The following is a 21,780-nucleotide window of genomic DNA, read 5'->3' as shown; positions in this document are numbered from 1 at the left end:
CTCTTGAAAGCTGTGACATTATATCTGGTGTTTAACTACAGTTATTTTTACAGTTAGGAATGTCCTCTAACTAGAAGTGTTAGTGTGAATGTCTAACACTGAATCATCATGCCTGTTGTCTTGAACATTTTATGGGGAAGAAGATGTTAGGCTATAGCCTACAATCAGATGAAGATTTTTGTCCTTGTTTTAATACAGTTAACATGACGGATGTAGATTTTATTTTCTTCCTTCAACTGGTTTATTCATGATTAAGTCTGAATACAAGAAACCTATTATAACATGTTATGGTTAATTTTGTTTAAATGCATTAACCTATTAGCGTATATTGCAGTCATTTTTATTCGATTTTTTTCAAGCCTGCCTTTTTTCCTTACTGCAATGTAAAAGAAGAACAAACAACAACTTTGAAGTCACGGTGCGTAATTCATGGATGTATTATAATTACGTCTCTGTTTTGGAAGTTTTACTTTGAAATTGCTGACCGGAAATGCGCCTTGTCACATTGTTTAACTTGACACCACTATGTAGTTACCCACTGTGACCACCAGGGGGCATTGTAAAGAACTCGTGCCTTACTTTACATAGACTTGTATGTGCTGCCCCCTGGTGGCCATGACCCACAATTACACCGTATATTCACGTTAAAACGGTTAAAACCAGCCAAATCCTAAAGGCAAACTTTTACTTTTACTTTACACAATTAAAAACAATTATATATGCGAATTTTTCCCCCAACCACAGGAACATAAACTATCACGCTATCGTTTCTCCAGTGATGGACGGTGCCATTGTTACACTATTTGTCTCTCGGTGAAGTTAGCTAGAGCAACAGGTGAGGTGCTTCCGGTAGGTATTTCAAAATAAAACCGTGCCGTGGCTTCCTTGCACTAGGTGGCGATATGCTCGTTGCGTTCAATTCAGCGAACAAGACGAAGAAGTAGAGGGCGACGCTTCAATGGCTGAGTCTGTCTGTTGAGCCTTGGGATGCATTTGCGTTACATTTTATTCCAAGTGCTGCGTTCACGTTTACAACAATCCGTTGTATGACCACCTGTAAACAAGTGAGCTTCCTTCCTTTAACTTTATTCAAATGTACAATTTACGAGCTGCTAAACTAAAGCTGGCCAGCTGCCGGTGTTTTGATACATGTAGGCTAACTTGAAGATGCTAACAGCTACAGTCATGGCTCATATCGTTGTTATGAATTACAGCTGTAGATAAAAGCATATTGCAACATTACTGGCTGTGAGTTGAGACTGAATACAACTTTTTTCTGTGTTTCACTTGTAATGCTAAGGTTAAATGAGACGTTTTTGTGATTGGTTGACTGCGATTAGCCAGTTGATGCTAGCTGCTAACTTAACTTAGCTAGTAAACAAATGTTTTCATGCTTCCTTATTCCTGTTTTTTTTTCTGTTTGTGTCCTGCACACAGAGATCAATATAAACTAGGTTATGAACCTGCTGTGACTCTGACAAGATGAATCGTCCAAAACCTACAACTCTCAGGCGCCCCAGTGCTGCCAAACCTTCAGGTATGCTGTCAGCTTGGTGTTGTTGTTGGTCTGTTTGTGTTTCAGGATATATTGATTGCTATTGTCCATTTTTATTTTATCTATTGTATCTATTTATCTGTTTATTGGTTGTCTATTGTCCTATTGTCTTAAGTGTTCCTGTTTGAGCTCTCGCAAACCCTTTTCCAATGTGGTTTCTTTCCATAAATGGCAAATAAACTGACTCTGACTCTCGACTCTCTATTGCCACAACTTACAGTGATGTGTTGCTCTTCCCAGGTCACCCACCACCAGGGGATTTCATAGCCCTTGGATCTAAAAGCCAGGGTTCAGAGCCCAAAGCCCCCGCTGTGCTCCTGAAACCAGCATCCACGGGTTTACCAGCCGACCGTAAGAGAGAGACCTCCTCCGCTCTGCCCTCCTCATCGGGGCTGTCCAGCCTCGCCAAGCGTCCCAAACTATCCACCACTCCCCCGGTCAGCGCCCTGGGAAGACTCGCTGATGTAGCAGCTGTGGACAAGAGGGCAATATCGCCCTCTATAAAGGAGCCTTCAGTGGTACCTATTGAAGGTAAAGCAGTGGCTGTGTTTGATCTGATGGAAAATATAGCACAAAATACATCACCTAGAAATGGCCACAAACCTTTTTCTTTATCTTTTTTATTGTAGTGTCACCAGCCGTGTTGCTGGACGAGATTGAGGCTGCAGAGTCTGAAGGAAATGACGACCGCATCGAGGGACTGCTCTGTGGAGCGGTGAAACAACTGAAGTTGAACCGAGCCAAACCTGACATCACGTTGTATCTGAGTCTCATGTTCCTGGCCAAGATCAAGCCCAACGTTTTCGCTACTGAAGGAATTATTGAGGTGAGACTTCTCATAGTGTAATGTTTATGTTTAACCACGGAAAAATGAATGAATGAAAGTTTATTTAAAACACAGAATAAAAGAAGAATAAAATAAAAACAAACAAACAACAATAAATACAAGACAACAAGACTTAACACTTATTTATGTTCAAAAGGAGTGGGAAGAAGCCAAAGCTTACTAAATCCTACCCCTTCTCCCTATGTTAATTCAATATAGAGTAGACTATAATAAGTTATAAAATAGCAATAAAAATATATAACATATAATAATGTTCATGCACACACACATAAATACACATACATTAATCACAATGAGATGAGATGAACAACAAAAATAAGTATTTATATAAATGACACGGCTTATTAAAATGATTTAATGTGTTATCCCTCAGACATTTGTGCCTCTATTGTAACTTAGGTATAAATTGTTCTTAAAATATAAGTGAACAGGATTATGAAAGTAATCATGTAAATACTTTATATAAATAATCATCTCAGAAATGATTCATTGTAAAACTGCAAAATAAATCTGCTGATCATATATATTTTTCTTACTTACACCTCACAGAAGTTATGATGTGACTTTGACACTCACTTACTCACTTCTGTTCTGGTCACCAGGCCTTGTGCAGCCTCCTGCGTCGAGATGCTTCCATCAACTTTAAAGCCAAGGGGAACAGCCTGGTGTCCGTGCTCGCCTGCAATCTGCTGATGGCCGCCTACGAGGAAGATGAGAACTGGCCAGAGATTTTTGTTAAAGTGAGAAGCAGTCAAGTTAATTGTATTGATTCCATCCTGTCCATCCTAGTCATGCATGGACGCTCTTCCAATCTAAAACGTATTTGCAGGTGTACATCGAGGACTCGCTGGGGGAGAGGATCTGGGTTGACAGTTCACACTGTAAGAATTTTGTTGATAACATCCAAACCGCATTTGGCACAAAGATGCCTCCGAAGAGTATGCTGCTGCAGGCCGACACCGGCCGCTCTGGAGGAGATCTCAGTGCAGGTGCAGTACATCCAGAACTCACAGTCGGGGCCTTTGGGGGGTTGGAATCGCTGACGCAGAAAACAAGTGCTTATTTGTTATGGTGCTTTGGGGTCTTTCAGGTAGCAGCCCCCACCCTTCCACCCCTGATGAGGATGACAGCCAGACTGAATTGCTTATAGCGGAGGAGAAACTGAGCCCAGAGGACGAGGGGCAGGTGATGCCAAGGTATGAAAACTACCCACGTTGATGTGAGGGATGCTGCAATGCACCGTCCCAAAAGATATCACTTGAATCTGTCATGTTTTAGATCCAACTTTTGAATCTTTTATTTTGCATCATGATTGTTAAATTATCTATTATCCTTTGTCCTCACCCTCTGGGCTTCTGTAGGTATGAGGAACTGGCAGAGAGTGTGGAGGACTATGTGCTGGACGTCCTCAGGGATCAGTTGAACCGCAGACAGCCGATGGACAACGTGTCCAGAAACCTGCTGCGTCTGCTCACGGCCACGTGCGGCTACAAAGAGGCTCGACTCATGGCTGTGCAGAGGCTGGAGATGTGGCTGCAGAACCCCAAGGTAAGAAGTCCAACTAACATCAGCTACAGTGTATTTCACAGTAGTGATAAGCTGTGTTTACATGGACACAAATATTCGGAATAAAGGGCTGATCAGAATAAAAATGCTTCATGTAAACACGTTAATTGGAAGATTCTGATCTGATTCGGCTCAGTCGGAAAGAAACTGTGCTCCGATCGAGAGGGGTGGTTTATGCCGATCCTTATTCCGAACCACTGCACACCGTACACACTTATTCCGATCGTGACTTTCTGTTTGGGGCAAAACTAACCTGACATGAACATGGCGGGGGCGAAGCACAACTGGCCCATTGCCATAATCCCTATAGTCATAGCAGTAGATTTGTTACCTTTAATTGTCGGTGCAAGCTATTTCTAGAACAGCGGAGCAGAGCCGCAAGCTGCTCAGAGCTACGCAGCGCTACGGAGGCTCATCATGGGATTTCTTGGTTTCCCTCATCAAACTTATCAAATACACAATCCAACAACTCCAAAACGCTCTCATGGACAAGTTGTGTGTATTTCATGAGTTTATTTTTTGTCAAAATGCTGCTATTCTGAATAAAGCTTGGTGCATGTATATGCACGTCATGATTGGATTATTTGATTGTGCGCCCATATAAACAGTGGATTCGGGTTTTCCAATCGCTCAAGTTTTTAATCAGATTAAGAAATTTTGCACTTGTAACAGTATTGAGACAGATAAATTATCACAATATTTTTTAACTGTGTGTTAAACATAGCCCATAAAAAAACAGTGTAATCTTATAATGAACCCCATTTGTATTGAATTGAGTATCAACTCACTGTCTTGTCATGTTGCAGCTGACCCGACCGGCCCAGGACCTCCTCATGTCTCTGTGTATGAACTGCAACACGCACGGAGCGGACGACATGGAGGTGATCTCCAACCTCATCAAGATCCGGCTCAAACCCAAAGTCCTCCTCAACCACTACATGCTGTGTGTCAGGTGTGGAGGCTCATTCTGTCTCACTTCCTGTTGTATTACTACGCTGTGGGAGTGACTCACTCTATAACTGGTGCTGTTGATTGTGACTCTCCAGGGAGCTGCTGAACGCACACAGAGACAATCTGGCCACCATGGTGAAGCTGGTGATCTTCAATGAGCTGTCCAATGCCAGGAATCCCAACAACATGCAAGTCCTGCATACAGTGCTCCAGCACAGCCCAGAACAGGCTCCAAAGGTGGAACTGAAGGATTTTTTTAAAAACAGAAACTATGTTATTGTTGTTGTTGTCATCATAAGGATCTGTTTTCATTTTAATTCTGAGTTTGAATCCTTCTGTTTGTCCTTTGCTGCTGTAGTTCTTGGCGATGGTGTTCCAGGACCTCCTGACCAATAAGGACGATTATCTCCGCGCCTCCCGAGCTCTGCTGAGAGAGATCATCAAACAAACCAAGCATGAGATCAACTTCCAGTCCTTCTGCTTTGGCTTAATGCAGGAGAGGAAAGAATCCAGCTACGTAGACATGGAGTTCAAAGTAAGTGGATGTGAACTTTAACTGTAATTCGTCACGTGTTTACACTTGATCCTGAGCTGTTTATCCTCTTCTCCCCCCCTGCAGGAGCGTTTTGTTATCCAAGTGACAGATTTACTGACCGTCTCCATGATGCTGGGCATCACTGCTCAGGTCAAAGAAGCCGGCATCGCCTGGGACAAAGGAGAGAAGAAGAGTGAGCACTGTGTATTTGATCAAATGGCATATTTATCATCAGAGAAAACATTATAAGCTCTTTGTTTAACACGTTGTCTTTGGTTTGTTTCAGATCTGGAGGTCCTGAGGTCGTTCCAGAATCAGATCGCCTCCATACAGAGGGACGCTGTGTGGTGGCTCCACACCGTGGTTCCCACCATCAGCAAAGTTGGTGCCAAAGACTACGTTCACTGGTCGGTATCTGGAGAGTTTGTAAAGTCATGTTTTCATCTATGTTCAGCATAATTTATAATCGTCCCTCTCATCTCTCTCCGCAGCCTTCACAAAGTGCTTTTCACAGAGCAACCTGAGACCTACTACAAGTGGGACAACTGGCCTCCAGAGAGCGACAGGAAGTGAGTCCAGCAGCTTCTTTTTCTATTAAAAAGTTACTTCAACCAAGCTGATGATGTTTTTTTAGGGGGTTGAGAACTCAATTGAATAGATTTTGATTTTTTATTTGATTTTTTTAATGTATATATTTATTTTTATTGTGCAAGATGAACGGACAACACATGACACAGGTCAATAGAAACAAAAGGGGCAACAGAACCAGACAATAATCAAACAAGACAACGACATTAACAAAAATTAAAAATAATATAAATAATGATAATAATAATAATGATGATAACATTACAGTGAATAGTTTTTGTCATAATAGTCTGTGTTTGTGTCTGTGTTAATATGGGAATGTATGCAGTCAGCCTATTGAACAATGCCCCAGTTACCCCTAAATAACCCACCCAGTCACTCGGCACTACAACATTTTGCACAATAACTTATTTAGTAGTATTTGTATATGTCTTTATTCTATTCTTTTATATAGTATACGGTATGCATATTTCCTTTTTGTATATAGTATATGCATATCTTTTGCACTAGAATATTTTAATTCATTCTATTTTATTTTATTTTATTGTTCTATTCTATTTTTGGTACTTTTATGTTTGCACCTGACACCAAGACAAGTTCCTCGTGCTATTAACTGACCTTTACTGCTCTTGGCAATAAAAAACAGTTCTGAAAGTGAAGAAAGAGAAAGAACCGGTTAAGCTGATGATGTTTTTTTTAATCTTCCCTCAGTTTCTTCCTCCGTCTCTGCTCCGAGGTGCCACTGCTGGAGGACACGCTGATGCGCATCCTGGTGATCGGCCTGTCACGCGACTTGCCCCTGGGCCCGGCCGACGCCATGGAGCTGGCGGATCACCTGGTGAAGAGGGCCGCGGGAGTTCAGTCGGATGGTGTGTGAAGGTCCACTTAGTCTGTAACCGTTTACGATCACAGTTAAACCTTTGTGTATTACTCTTCGGAGGAATGTTTGGACATTTGGTAAACACATGTGCTTCAATTTAAAGAGCAGCCACATTTGAGGGGCATCTCCTCCGTCCCATCTTATCCTCTCGAGTCAGAAAAATAATTTTAGGAAAAAGCATGAACAAAGGGAAATGCGTTTTTAATCCTATTTGTTTGAATTATTGCTGCCATCCTTCTTGGCAGTGTGAAGCCAAGGTGCTGACTGACTGTTCCTTGTTAAGCAGATCTGGAGGTCCTGAGGGTGGAGAGGATCCAACTCATTGATGCTGTGCTGAATCTGTGTACATACCACCACCCGGAGAACATTCAGCTGCCAGCGGGGTGCGTAACACCGGCTTTTAAAAAACACTTAGAGGTCGCACAGTTTACAGACTATAATAACAAATGACTCCTAATGTTTAAAGGTACCAGCCACCAAATTTGGCCATATCCACGCTCTATTGGAAGGCGTGGCTGCTGTTACTTGTGGTGGCTGCGTTTAATCCACAGAGGATAGGTATGAGCAAATTTATTCATACATTCATACATGGATTAGTTATTTTTTATTTGTACTTTTTAAATTAATTCTTAATTTCTGCAGGCCTGGCTGCCTGGGACGGATATCCGACACTGAAAATGCTCATGGAGATGGTTATGACAAAGTAGGTGAAAGTTCATCATTTAAAGCTGAGTGATGTGAAGCTGATTGATGATGATGATGATGATGATGATCCTGAGCTGACACACACATCTCTGTTTGCAGTAACTACAGCTATCCTCCCTGCACCGTCGCCGACGAGGACACAAAGACAGAGATGATCAACAGGGAGCTGCAGATCTCCCAGCGAGAGAAACAAGAGATCCTGGCCTTCGAGAGCCACCTGGCAGCAGCCTCCACCAAGCAGACCATCACAGAGAGCAACAGTCTGCTGCTGTCTCAGCTCACCAGTCTGGATCCACAGTAAGACATGTGCTCTGTTAACAGTAGAGCTTCATGGCACGATTGGTTTCTGCTGATCATCAACCTAAAAATTTTGTAATGTCTTTGTATTTCTCATCAGCTCTCTGCATTTTAAAGCTTTAAACAGTACATAATGATCCCATCAGTGTCAGATATTCCACTTTAAATCATGGCAAGTCATAAAACGATTGCATCTTAAATCCTGCACAACATTTTGCAAGACAAAAGACAATGTAAAGTTTTTATTATGCACCATGTGATAAAAATGTTATCTCTAATAAAGACCTCAGTTACACAGTCACGTAATAAAAAAAAAATGACTCAAGGTATGAATTTAAAGGTTCAGAATTAATCTTATTCATGTTCATTAGATTTAAATCCTTGAGTTTATTGTCTCAGAGGTTAAAGGGTTGATACAGTTGTGTCACTGGAGCAGGGATTAATTGTTTCTGTCTGTGCTCAGGGGTCCTCCTCGTCGACCTCCACCACAGGTGCAGGAGCAAGTCAAAACCCTCAACCAGTCTCTGCGTCTGGGCCACCTCCTGTGCCGCAGCCGCAACCCAGACTTCCTCCTCAACATCATTCAGAGACAGGTAATGGCCGACCCACATCAAAGCTGAAGTGGAAGTAATGGATAAGTCGGGGGGCGCACGCTTGTTGACTCATACATACTCGTGTAGTAAATGTGTGTTTGCGGTTAAAGCTTTTTTCCCAGAGGGCAAATGATACATCATGTAAACCTGCCGTTTACTAGAGGTCATGTGAGCAAAGTGTGTTTTCAATCCTTCACAGGCTTCCTCTCAGTCCATGCCATGGTTGGCTGACTTAGTTCAGTCCAGTGAGGGCTCCCTGGACGTGCTTCCAGTGCAGTGCCTGTGTGAATTCCTTCTGCATGATGCAGCAGATGACTCTCTGCCAATAGAGGATGACGAAGAGGGGGAGAGCAAAGAGCAGAGGGCCAAGAAGAGACAAGTATGATGACTATATTAAACCTTCTTATCGGCAATGTGCTAAATTTATACTTGCACTAACCATCCTGGATTTTTATTCTGTCTCTTCCTGATAGAGACAGCAAAAGCAGAGGCAGCTACTTGGACGACTCCAGGATCTTTTGTTGGGTCCTAAAGCCGACGAACAGACGACATGTGAAGTTCTGGATTATTTCCTGCGTCGCCTCAGCTCCTCTCAGGTGGCATCGAGAGTCCTAGCCATGAAGGTAATGTCCTGGAAGCAGGAAACATCAAATAATCTTTACTAGTATTAAAGAGGGATCCTGTAGACATTATATACTGTATGTGTGTACAGGGTTTGTCACTGGTGCTGACCGAAGGAGGCTTGAAGGATGGAGATGAGCGAGATCAGCCCATGGAGGAGGACTCTGCTGACGCTGAGCTGTTGCCAGGATACCAGTGGCTGCTGCAGGACCTCCCAAAGCTGCCTTTGTTTGACAGCGTCAGGGGGATGACGTCCACCGCACTGCAACAGGTCGATGTCTCACTCAACCCTGTCGTGTACATAACTGGAAATTAAATTAACTATACTGTTGAAGTGATTTAAAGGGATAGTTCAACATTTTGGCAAATTGGCCCAATGCCATAATCCCTATAGTTTTAGGAGTAGGTTCATTACCTTTAATTGTCGGTGCAAGCTGTTTTTAGAACGGCGGAGCAGCTACGCTACGGAGGCTAATGGGATTTCTTGGTTTCCCTCATCAAACTCATCAAATACACAATCCAACAACTCCAAAATGCTCTGGTGGCCTGCACATTCACCACGCTATGAGATAATAACGGAATGTTACGAGACACAAGTTGTTTTCGAGGTAAATTCATGCAAAACTGATGCACTTTCCCGTCGTTGGGGGCAGTTTTTCAGCCAACAGTCTCTGAATTTGCCTCTAAAATAACTCTGTCTTGTAACGTTCCGTTATTATCTTGTGTATTTGATGAGTTTGATGAGGGAAATCAAGAAATGCCATTAGCCTCCATAGAGTAGCTTTGAGCAGCTCGCGGCTCTGCTCCACCGTTGTAAAAATAGCTTACACTATTATGTACTCACTAGTATGACTATAGGGATTATGGCAATGGGCCAATTTGCCAAAATGTTGAACTATCCCTTTAATGTGATTGAATGGTTCTCAAGTGTCTTTCTCTTCCCGAAGGCCATCCACATGGAGACGGATCCCCAGACGATCAGCGCCTATCTCATCTACCTATCCCAGCATGCACCAGTGGAGGAGCAGGCTTCTCACAATGACCTGGCTCTGGTAATCACGGCGAGTTGCTTAAGTTTCAACATGATATGATTTTCCTTATCCGGTTTAGTTGTCCACGCAGCAGTGCTAACATGAACCTAACGCTGCTCTCTGCAGGACGTCGCCCGGCTGATCGTCGAACGCTCCACCATCATGAACAGCCTGTTCTCCAAACACTCCACCAGGCCCGAGTCCGATGCCGTGCTCTCCGCTTTCCTCACCATCTTCTCCGCTTATATCAAGAGGATGAGGAAGACCAAAGAAGGGGAGGACTTATACAGCTGGGTGAGCACTGCTGGCTAAACTATGTTTTTGTTTGCCCCTCACAATATTGTTGCGATTATAGATAAGTGCAGACTTACGGGACAGGTGACCTGACCAGCAGCAAGTTCATCTACAGCTGCAGATTAATCCCTGTCTGGTTTGTGTTGACATTTACTGGGGAACTATTAGGAAGAGGACAGGTTTATATCGTAATTTGTGCCTTTTTGTGTTTTTCAGTCGGAGTCTCAGGACCAGGTGTTTCTGCGGTGGACGACAGGAGAGACTGCTACGATGCACATCCTTGTAGTTCATGCCATGGTTATCCTGCTCACTCTGGGACCACCTAAAGGTAGTCAGTGCTGTTCATGTTACAGTTCAGTGTTTTCACTGTGAAAGAACATTCTCACCATTAAATATAATATAATATCTACAGGAGAGAGTGATTTCTACGCTCTGTTGGACATTTGGTTCCCTGACAAGAAACCCCTCCCCACTGCCTTCCTGGTTGACACCTCAGAGGAGGCTCTCCTGCTGCCCGACTGGTTGAAACTGAGGATGATCCGCTCAGAGGTCGCTCGACTGGTCGATGCAGGTACAACTTTTATATATAGTCCACAAAAACGGGTATGCAAGTGAACAAGTGTTTTTTTTTTTTTACCTTTTAATGGATGGATGAACATGTTCCCCTCAGCTTTGCAAGACCTGGAGCCTACGCAGCTGCTGCTGTTCGTTCAGTCCTTTGGCATCCCTGTGTCCAGCATGAGTAAACTGCTGCAGTACCTGGATCAGGCCGTTTCCCACGATCCACAGACGCTGGAGCAGAACATCATGGACAAACGTAAGACAGGAGTCTTCTGCAAATGTTCTCCCATTGAAATGTTAAGATGTTGAGATTTGTAGTTGATCTTTTATGACTTTATATTTCCTGTGTCATAGACTACATGGCCCACCTGGTGGAGGTGCAGCATGAGCGAGGTGCCACCGGGGGGCACACTTTCCATTCATTACTGAGCACCTCTCTTCCTCCGCGCAGAGGTCAGTTACTCCATCTTCCACCATCCAGTTGGTTTCATTAAATAACGATAATAACCATATCTTAAATACTTTGATTGATCTTTATACTCGATAACAAAACATGTCAGTGGATTTAATCTAAGTGGCTGATGAAAAACTACATGGGATGAATGTAAAAGTTCTGAATTGTTATTTATGTCCTGATTTACATCCCTCTTGACAGACTCTGCTGACTCAAGTAAGGCCAAAGTTACCGTGGAAGCGCCCCACAGCTCTGTGAAGATGAGAGCAGCCAGTCAGCTTCCTGCGGTCGGGCCTGATGACGATCTCACCGGCATGTTGCTTCAGGTAGGAATAAACCTGTTAGGTCGTTTCTCATATCTTGTGGTGTATATATTTTCCTCATGAGGTAACACAGGGTTAAACAAACTCTCCCAGCTTCATGTATTTCAAACCATCACTGCCACTGACTCAAAGTGACCTGATTCTGTTTTTCTTTACCTCGACAGATATTCCCTTTAAAGGTGGACCCTCGCTGGCACGGCCCTCCTCCCAGCCAGCTCTCCCTGGCCCTGCAGCAAGCCCTGGCTAAAGAACTGATGCGGGCCAAACAGGGCCAAGTTCAGCAGGGCGGGTTGGCCTTCTGTCTCCTGCAGGCCATCGCTGCCCTGATCTCCTCTGCCCACGCAGGGCCTATTGTCATGGCAATGCACCGCAGCCACGCCCTCTCCTGTCCTCTCATGCGCCAACTCCACCTCTACCAGGTAACACTCACTGACAATCACTGCTTTATATGTTCAAATTCACCCGACGCCAAGTTTTAATATTTTTCTTTATGTGTTTTCCTTCTTCGCAGCGTCTCGTGTCCCAGGACATTACGTTCTCCTCACTTTTCCTCAAGGTCATTGTTGAGATGTTAATCTGGTTAGACAACCCGACAGTGGAGGCAGGACCGCTCAAGACTCTGCTCAGATCCTTCGCTGGGCAGAACTCTCACAAACACAGACTCAGTGATGGTGAGCTCCTCTGCTGTTGTTATCCCCTCACAGGCAGGTTCATCCATTTCACATTTCACAGCAATGAGTGACGGTTGTGTTTTTCCCCGCAGTGCGGACGGGTTTCCTCCACCTGGCCGAGGCTCTGGCCTATCGCACGGACACCGAGGTGCCACTCAGAGCCATCATTGCAATGCTGAAAGCTGGTGAAAGATGTAATGCAGAAGCAGAGCTCATCGGCAAAGGTATTAATGGTGTTATTGTGTGGATGTGAATAAGCATAGTATTTGTTTGACTGATGCCTCCAGTGTTTGTTTCAAGATGAGTCGGTAGAAAAGCTGATTTACAGAGAGTTCATTTATTAAATATTTACCTGAATTAAAATACCAAACTTTTCACACAATTGCAAATTTTGTTATAATGAGTTTTGAGTAGTATAATTTCCCCACCTAAAAATAAAAATCCTCCCACAGGTTGTTAAAAAAAGACAAAATTGTCACAGTTATTGTAAGAGGTCTTGGGTTAGGGCTAAAAACCTTTGACCACTGAAAGGTCTGTTCAGCTGGTCCTGGAGTCCACATGGACATTTATAAATGGGAACTAATTCCCTTCAGTTGTTCTTGAGATATTAAGTTCACAAGGCCACGATCTTGTTTTGTATGTTCACGGTGACCTTGACCTTTGACTCTTGACCACCACAATCTAATCAGTTCACTCTTAAATACAAGTTAGTGCCAAATTCTAAGAAGTTCCATCATGTGTTACTGAGATATTGTGTGTCCACAAGAATCGGACGGACAACCTGAAAACTGTGTAATAAAAGTATGTGATATCTGGTTCTGGTTGTCGCCGGCACACAGACAAGGTGGCGAGAACAGCAGCAGGATTTTGAAATAGAAACTGTGTGACTTGGTCAATACATGATCACTGATCAAGCTCCAACAATCTATTGACAAACTTGTATAATACAGCGTATTATTGTCAAAACATTTGGCTGCTTCTGAATCATGACAGCTTCTGTTGCTGTGGATGCAGATCTACTACAAACACTTTTGTTTTCATTTCTCAGTGCTACAGGGGCTGATGGAGGTGAAGTCGCCGTATTTGGAGGAGCTACTGTCTCTGTTGATGACTGTGGGTACACAGAATGGGACAGCTGGCCCTGTTGCCATGGTGATTTCCCTGCTGCTCCAGGAAAGCGAGGAGCGAGCTGTGAAAAAGGAAGTGGATTCTAACAAGTGAGCGCCGCAATTCTATTTCCCTCTCAAGTCATGCAGAGAAACATTTATATTTGACAGGACTAAATGACAAACACGGCTGCCTGTGACAGAAATAGCAAAAAAAAAACTGTGTCCGCTGTCTGACGCCCTGCACTCGTAAACTCCTATTGGATTCGGCTTGTGGAGGTTTAATTGGTTTTGCAGCTTTACATTGGCTGTACAGATTCGAATGGTGTGAAAATCCCCAGAATACTTTACAGAATCTTTTCTGTGCTCACTTTGCAGCTTTGCAACGTGTCGAAAGGTTGTGCATTGTCACATGGTTCATGTGGTGCATGTAGATGGAGCCAGTGTACTTACTGCGTTTGTCTTGAACACCCTGTGTTTTGTAGGAAAGTCTTGTTTTAGCTGTAGAAGCCATGTTAATGCTGTCTGAAACAATTTGCAGCCTGTTTTAACGCATAAAATCTGTACCTCCGTTTTTCTCTCTTGGATGAATTCAACATTATTATTTATTTTTTTCCTGAGGTCTTTATTAAGGCTGCAGGAGCTGATTAGAAGCTGCAGTCACATCTCTGTTAGAGTAACCTTTGAGTTTTCATCTGTGCCAGCAGCTCCGAGGTGACAAAGTCAGGTCTGAGCTCTGGGCTACTTGTCGACTGGCTGGAGCATCTCGACCCTGAGGTCACGTCGGTGTGTCCGGACCTGCAACAGAAACTGCTGTTTGCCCTCAACAAGGTAAGATAAGCACTGCCAGCAGGCATTATACGTCTCTCGTCTTTCCACCAAGACGTATGTATGTTTATTTGGCATTAATGATGCATCCTTTCATGGTGTGTCTCAATTTTCAGGCACGAGGGACCCCCGCCTACAGGCCGTATCTTTTGGCCTTACTTACACATCAGTCAAACTGGTCCACCCTCCTCCAGTGCATCAGTGCTCTCCTCAGCAAGCGCCGAGACTACAAGTACATCTTTTAAATCTAAGACACTTTTATTGTGTTTTTTTTAGTAATTCAGTGCATAATGAGATTTCATTGAGATTGATGTCTCTTACAGTGAGAGCTGTTGTTCAATTTTTTGCATAACATTTTTCAGACTGGACCCATCATCAGCCCTGGATTTCCTGTGGGCGTGCAGCCACATCCCACGCATCTGGCAAGGACGTGACCAGAAGATCCCTCAAGTAAGATCCCACACAGTCGCACACACAGACACTAGATGTGATGCTTTTTCCCTGCCGGTCCGCTGATGACTCATACATTTTTCTTTTTGGTTCATGCAGAAGAAAACAGAGAAGTTTGTGCTGCGACTCAGCTCGGAGGAGCTCATCAGCCTGGTGGACCTGATCCTGGCCGAGTCGGAGCTCAACGGCCATGACTCGACGCAACATGGCGACAAAAGCGGCGTGGACCAGGCCTCCTGCTCCCTCATCCAGTCCAGGCTGCCCCTCCTTCACTCCTACTGCAGCGGAGATCTGGAAAACATCAAGAAAGTCTCAGAGTACCTCATCAACTGCACAAAGAAATGGGAGGACAGGTAGGGCGTAACTCAGATGTCGTCTAGCTTGTTTATTGTTTAACACGTAACCCTCTACACTCCAATCTTTACTCTTTGCTCTCTCCTCCCTCTGTATCTGAAGACACATATGTTCATTATATTTGTATTGTGTAAGGTTCACCAAAGTGCCCAGCCCATCCCTTTTCGACACATTGTATTGTTCTTTCTAATTAGCCCAAACAGTGAAAGTCATTTTTTTTCCCTGTTATGGTGTGCAGATAAACTTGGGGTAAATCACACTAGATTTTCCCTCTCAGTGCAGATGAACTTTTCAGACTTCCTCTGTCAGCCACAATGCTGTGGACCAGGGGAAACTCGATAATTAGGTCTATTGGTGTGAAATTAAAACCAGCAGAAGTCGTCTGTACTGTGATCTCTTTAAAAGCTCAGTGTATTATAATGAAGCCAAGAGGATTAAGGCTGAAGCTCTAAACTTGCCTGTGTTGTGAATTCCTGCTCTGACTTAGCTGTCAGAGATCAGGGTGCAACTCTTTGTGGAGGCAAACCCTCCTTTCATGAATATGTCTCTGGTTATTAAACCACTTTAATGAGGAAACTTTGGCCAAGGTCAAGCAAAATTAGCTTCCGAATTACAGTATTTTAAGTACAGTTAAGCTGTCTGGTAAAATGGTTGCTTGTGAAAATATGGCAGGATAAAAACATGTTGAAAGTAAAGGGTTTTGGCCTTGTGTTGAATAAACACTTGATTGTATGTTAAGCATTCTTCTTGCGAAAAGCTCGCTGTCAGATAAGCCGGTGTTTATTCCAATTACACACCAACTATTGAGCACGGAGGAGTGGACTGCTTTACTCTTGGTCAAGGTCGCTGTGATTTGCCTAATGCATGGCTGTAATAAACTTTTCAGTTAGTAGAGAGCGCATCATTTGAGCCTGACAAGAGCCTTAGCCAGTAAGAGGATTTTATGAAACTGCACTGACTTGAAGGCAAATACCTCAGAATTACATTATGCTATTCATGTGCCGAATGTGTATTAATGTACATTAATTATTGTCGCTCGTAGACAGACACAATAGACGAGTGCTTCATTACCACGCGCTCTAATCTGTGATCTCATATCAGATCTGGTGATAATCAGTTGCAAGAGGATGGAGAAAGTGAATTTCACCAAAATCCAGCAGGGAACATCGTAATGTTTGTACCTCTAAAGAGTAAAGCGACAAACTTCTCAGGGCAGCACAAAACCGGTCAACCAGTCGGCGTCAATTAAAAAGCTTCAAGTTCCACAACTCAAGAACATCTGGGATTACAGTCCTGATGATTTACCTACGAAGCTTGTGGTTTTGTGATGGACAGCTGAACTGTCGTAAGCCAATAATAACATGTATTTCCCCTAAAGTGAATGGCATATTCCTGTAGGTAATGGCTCATGCTAAAGCTTGAGCGCACAGTGTACTCACCTTTCGTGTTTGTTTTGTCTCACAGCGCGATGAGTAAGCGGTGCCAGAACTTGCTGCTGCAGATCTATCTGCATTTTCCCGAGGTCATCCAGCACGTCACCCTGCCCGACGGCACCTTCAGCAGCGGAGGGGCCGCAGACGGCAGCAGCTGCAAGGTGGGCTTTTCTTACAGATCTTTACTCCATACGACCATGGTGTCATCATGACTTCTGTTTATCCCTTATGTAAATAAAACCAAGGTGTCACTTAAACCAGAGGTTCTCCTCATATGGAGTATCTGTTCTGTTTTAGTCACAAACCTTTGGATACGTCTGAGTGAAAACTGATGTCTGTGTGTGTATACAAGATCAAAGATCACAGCTGTTTAACTGGTGTGTGTCTCTCAGCTCTGAACATATGATTTGATATCTTTCTTTGTATGCATAAATAACTATTTTTTCTAAGAAGAGAAACCTTGAATTCACCACACTGATTATTACATTATTCATTTCCATTTCTCAGCTTGATGTCCTGGTCCATCGCCTGGTCACTCTGCTCGCTGACGTCGGAGACTCCAAGTCTGCAGAGAGCCGTGTGTCTGATGCTAACCTCGCCTGTAGGAAGTTGGCTGTGTCACATCCGGTCCTCTTACTCAGGTGAACTTTTATTTTTAAAAGAAAAGAAAGAAACAGTCCATGTACGAGTCTTGTTCGACTTGCCACCGTGTAGCAGAACCTGCCACCTGCTGACCTCTCCTGTCTTTGCCCGTCAGACACCTGCCCATGATCGCAGGTCTTCTCCACGGTCGCGTTCACCTGAACATATACGAGTTTCGGCAGCAGAACCACATGACCTTCTTCAGCAATGTGCTCGCCATCCTGGAGCTGCTGCAGCCGCTGGTCTTCCACAGCGACCACCAGAGGGCGCTTCAAGACTGCCTTCTCTCCTTCATGAAGGTCCTTCAGGTGGGCGGCTCACACACTTTCAAATCTCCACTTAAAGGTTGAAGGCAGAGAGATTAGACTCACGGGGGTTTCTGTGTGTCTTTCTGCTTGTAGAACTTCCAGAGGACCCGTTTTCCGTTACTCGTCATCAACAAATTCCTGCAGTTCACACAGAAGTACATAACGCACGATGCAGCGACAGCCATCCCCTATCTACAGAAGCACTCCGACATCTTACAGTCAGTATATCGTAGCACAGATACACTCTGGGCAATAAATACACGTTATTTTTTGTCATATTAAAAGTCACGTTGCTTTTATTCAAGATTTTGTTTTGCTGATTCTCCTCTGTAGGAGACTGAGTGCAGAAAACCCAGACCTGGTCCAGCTGAAGTCTCTTCTGGCCGGACTCACTTTGCCAGTGAAAAGATCCTCAGCAGAGGTCGCAGCAGAGGACGGGGATGGTAATCACTGTTTTCATTATGTGGCCCGCATTTAAAATACATGTAATCACCTGATAGTTACATTTTATTTAAAATCTAAAGTCTCTCTTCTCACAAACTACAATATTTGAATCCATCATACCTTAAGCTATTTTCTTTTTTTTTTCTCTTTGCTAGACGACATGGCCACGGGTTCCCTGCCCCTCGTCAACATATCAGCCTCAGTTTCACTGAGTGCGGCTGACATGACAATGTACCTGAAAAAGATGTCGAGAGGCGAAGCCGTTGAGGGTAACGAAACATACAGCTGCAGAAATGTGACATGTATAAATCCTGTATCATAGTGAGTAATGCTCAGATCTTTTTTTCCCTCCCTCCCTGTCTGCTACAGATGTGTTGGAAGTGTTGACAGAGGTGGATGATAAGTCAAGGAGGAGCCCAGAGATCATCCAATACTTCATTGTGAGTCATAAACAACAGGGCACAAAAAAAAGGGGTTCAAGTTTACTCCCAGTCAGTGTGTAACACATCCTTCAACACCTCCCTGTGTTGCTGTTTGTAGAACGATCTGCAGAGACTTATGGTTTCCTCAGAGGAGCTGTGTCGGAACATGGCCTTCAACCTGGCCCTGCGCTGCATGCAGAACAACCCCTGGTAAGTTCACAGAGACAAACAACCAACAGAATCATGCTGGAGCTGTGAGGAAATGCGTAAATTGTGAAAAGTACGGGACAAAGTAGGCTATACCTCTGGCTTTCCCTCAGAGTTACAGTAAATGTTTTCTGTGCTGCAGCCTGGCAACAGACTTCCTGCCGACTTTCATGTACTGTATGGGCAGCGGCAACTTCGACGTGGTGCAGACTGCTCTCAGGAATCTTCCAGAATACGTGCTGCTCTGTCAGGGTAAGAAGAAGCTCTTTAGCCACATCCTCGTTGACAGTGATCTTGTAAGACGCAGTCACTCCTGTGACTGTCGTGGATTATGTGTCATATGAGCGTGCCGTGCAGTATTTTTCAGCAAAAAGATGTGATTTAATGAAGCATAGAACTGAAGTCACACATTCACAGCTGCCTGATGTTAAGTGCCTTTTTTTCCCCCTCCTCTCTCCAGAACATGCAGACATCTTACTCCACAAGGCGTTTTTAGTGGGAATCTACGGACAAATTGACACTAGTTCAATGATCTCAGAATCGATGAAAGTCCTTCACATGGAAGCAACGACATAACAACAAAGCGCACAACTCCTCATCTGATTGGAAATAGTGTCATTCACTCTCTTCATTCCAGGGCTAGATCATTTCTTTTATGGCCTTCAGTTCAAACGTTGCTCTAATTTGATGATGGCAGATTAACGAACTCTGTGGCTCTTCAGTGGTTCAGATTAAAGGATCCTCCAGTGAGCTGGTAGCTACCAGTCTAATAATTTACTCTCCTCAAAGAATGTATTAAAACTCCCTCTAAATGACTTGAAAATGTAATAATTAAAACTGTGAAATTGGACATTGTAATAAAGTCACAATTAGTGCATTTATTACTGGGTAAAGGATGTAAATTATTTTCAACTGATAATGTAATAATACATTAACTAATAATGACAAAAGACAAAAAATTGAACATTATTATATAGAGCCAACACATAATCTACAAAATTGGAGAAATATTACACATTACAACAGTTGATACAGTAATTGAAAATTGTGACATAATAGTTTTGGTTGCAATTAGAGGGAGATTTTTTTTTACATTCTTCTTATTAAATTACCAGTTTATTGTTTCACATTACAAATCTCAATGTGTATTTGGAAAATAGCACTGTATTGTAGTTTTGGATTTACAATTTTTATAGTTTGAATAATAGTAATACCGTCGTTTAAAATAATAGTTACAGTAAAACAGTTTGTTTATATGAGTGTTTTTAATAAACATCTAAAAACAAAAACAGGTCCATCATATTGGTTTTATGGTTTGGTTTTAGTTTTGCTAGGAAAGGCAAACACTTTCAAATTATTAAACATAAGAAGCCCAAACACTGTCCAGTCCTTAAACAACAGAGGAGTGAATGCTTTGAAGTCATGATGCTTTGCTGTTACTACAACGCCATCTGTGAGCTGCCTAGATGTGTGAACTGAATAAAATATTTTTTTTTTGGAAATTACCTTTTTTTTCATGTTTCAGTCAGCTTTAACTGGCAGAAAGTGAAATGTGTAACATATTTCAGCAGTTAACCGCTGTAGTCCAGAGATTAAATGAAGACATTTTAACCGCTGTTTAATTGGAAAGCAAAGCAGTTTAATGTTGAAATAGTAAAAAACACAAATTTCACAAAAACCAATTATTACCTTTCAAAATAAAGAAACATTTTAGCGCCGCAAAAAAAGATTGAAGGAGAAAAAAAAAAAACGGTGGAAGGTTTGTGGTCTTTCATTTCATTCCAATAAGTCTTGGATCCTGATAAAACTGGAAACAGCTGTCATTGGTACGCTTGCTCTGCACTGGGGTGTAACAGACAAATTAAAGGCGCGTTGCACATGCTGTGATGGAAACCATTTTGCCATGAAAGTGTGAGTTGTTTTGCCCGGCGCTACTGACTTCATCTGAAAACCTCTTGATAGAGTCAAAGGGATAAGTTAAACAATGTGTAGGCATGCTGGCAAACTAGGAAAGTGGACGCCCCTATTGATGGTAAATTAACCATGGCGGTAATTGTTCAATCACACAGACCAAAGGCTGCTTTGAAGACGTGATGTGGGCAGGCCATTTCTGTAGCACAGACCACTGCTGCTGCTGGTGTTTTGTTACATAGGAGGACATGGAGATGAAGCCTCAGCATGGTTCAGGATCCTCAGTAAGGGTGAGACATGCCCACACTGGTGGGTCAGTGGAATCTGTCACTCACAAATAACTGGTATTCATTGAGATACAAGGGCTGGATGTGGACAGCTGAAAGCTGGGTGTCTCAGTATACATTACTGCAGCTTTTTTCCCCCTAGTGTAACACGGTGGAGGTCAAAGGGCGCTTAAACATGATAACCATATATTTCCTTTAAGAAGATAAACAGGCTCTACAGAATGCAATAAATACGCTTTACTTTGTCTTCTGGACCATCAAGATGCCTCCAAGTCCTCTTTGATGAATATTTATTCACACACCCATTCCTATAATTAACCTGTCCACTCTCGCCCTACCCATCATGCACCATACCTGCTGATCTCTCAATGCTGCTTCTGTCTGATGTGTTAATTGCACCTGTATGGTGTCCTATAACTCGCCGAAAGCTCTGTTTATGGTTATCAATCAACTTAGTGCACAAGTCTTAGCAGCCTGGGCTCTTGGTCGGGCGCCAGCATCCTATTGGCTGGGCAGCAGTGAGGCGGAACAGAGATGAGTGACAGCCAGCCAACGAGAATGGGGCAGGTGGGGGCTGCGCCGCTGCTGCTGAAGAGTCTGATGGACCAATGACCAAGTTAACAACCTCCACCTTTATTCAACTCTCCAGGCACGGTGCCTTCAAATGCAGCTGCTACAAGGTAACCACTAATTTGTCCCACAGCTCCACAGCACATATTTACAGGGGTAAACACAGGCAGAAGTGGAAAGTAATGCTACACTTACACAAAAACAGTTTGTAGTTAACAAGTGTTTTTCTTTGTACTTCTACAGTACATTAATTCCAAAAGGGAAATACCGGTATTTGACCTTTTACTTGGTTTTTATACCCCATTTCATGGTACAAAAAAGTTATAAACCTTAAATGGGAGTTAAA

General features: G+C 43.2%; 1 protein-coding gene across 4 annotated transcripts; it reads left to right on the top strand.

Moving 5' to 3' along the window:
* The first annotated feature begins 948 nt into the window (after nt 1-948).
* On the top strand, nt 949-20,172 carry ints1 (integrator complex subunit 1). 4 transcript variants are annotated; one of them, XM_085783848.1, is made up of 48 exons: nt 949-1,064; nt 1,438-1,537; nt 1,796-2,086; nt 2,185-2,381; nt 3,005-3,142; nt 3,232-3,391; nt 3,493-3,598; nt 3,764-3,950; nt 4,775-4,920; nt 5,015-5,156; nt 5,278-5,454; nt 5,539-5,647; nt 5,741-5,861; nt 5,946-6,023; nt 6,754-6,911; nt 7,209-7,305; nt 7,389-7,480; nt 7,565-7,625; nt 7,727-7,924; nt 8,388-8,517; nt 8,717-8,896; nt 8,991-9,140; nt 9,230-9,409; nt 10,086-10,190; nt 10,296-10,463; nt 10,680-10,791; nt 10,876-11,034; nt 11,134-11,280; nt 11,379-11,477; nt 11,680-11,804; nt 11,966-12,220; nt 12,313-12,472; nt 12,565-12,696; nt 13,521-13,689; nt 14,286-14,409; nt 14,523-14,638; nt 14,769-14,856; nt 14,956-15,209; nt 16,675-16,804; nt 17,151-17,284; nt 17,401-17,593; nt 17,687-17,811; nt 17,927-18,036; nt 18,193-18,306; nt 18,407-18,477; nt 18,578-18,669; nt 18,809-18,918; nt 19,127-20,172. In XM_085783848.1, exons 2-48 carry the CDS (start codon nt 1,483-1,485, stop codon nt 19,240-19,242), a joined length of 6,561 nt encoding a protein of 2,186 aa, XP_085639974.1. In that variant the 5' UTR covers nt 949-1,064; nt 1,438-1,482; the 3' UTR covers nt 19,243-20,172. The 4 variants fall into 4 exon arrangements, with proteins under 4 accessions (XP_085639974.1, XP_085639973.1, XP_085639972.1 ...); XM_085783847.1 differs by having other exon boundaries at nt 14,283-14,409; nt 19,127-20,170; XM_085783846.1 differs by having other exon boundaries at nt 10,086-10,199; nt 19,127-20,170.
* The last annotated feature ends 1,608 nt before the right edge of the window (nt 20,173-21,780 follow it).

This window comes from Trachurus japonicus, chromosome 8 (genome assembly GCF_045865225.1).
Source record: "Trachurus japonicus isolate A0001 chromosome 8, Traja_1.0".
NCBI lineage: Eukaryota > Metazoa > Chordata > Actinopteri > Carangiformes > Carangidae > Trachurus > Trachurus japonicus.
This window is presented reverse-complemented; position numbering and strand designations above follow the sequence as displayed.

Excerpts from the sequence above, each read along its gene's own strand:
- ints1 (XM_085783845.1), top strand. The coding sequence starts at position 1,483 with ATGAATCGTCCAAAACCTACAACTCTCAGGCGCCCCAGTGCTGCCAAA. Across the intron at positions 8,518-8,716 it reads TCAACATCATTCAGAGACAG|GCTTCCTCTCAGTCCATGCC; the intron begins GTAATGGCCGAC and ends AATCCTTCACAG. Across the intron at positions 12,473-12,564 it reads CAAACACAGACTCAGTGATG|TGCGGACGGGTTTCCTCCAC; the intron begins GTGAGCTCCTCT and ends TTTTCCCCGCAG.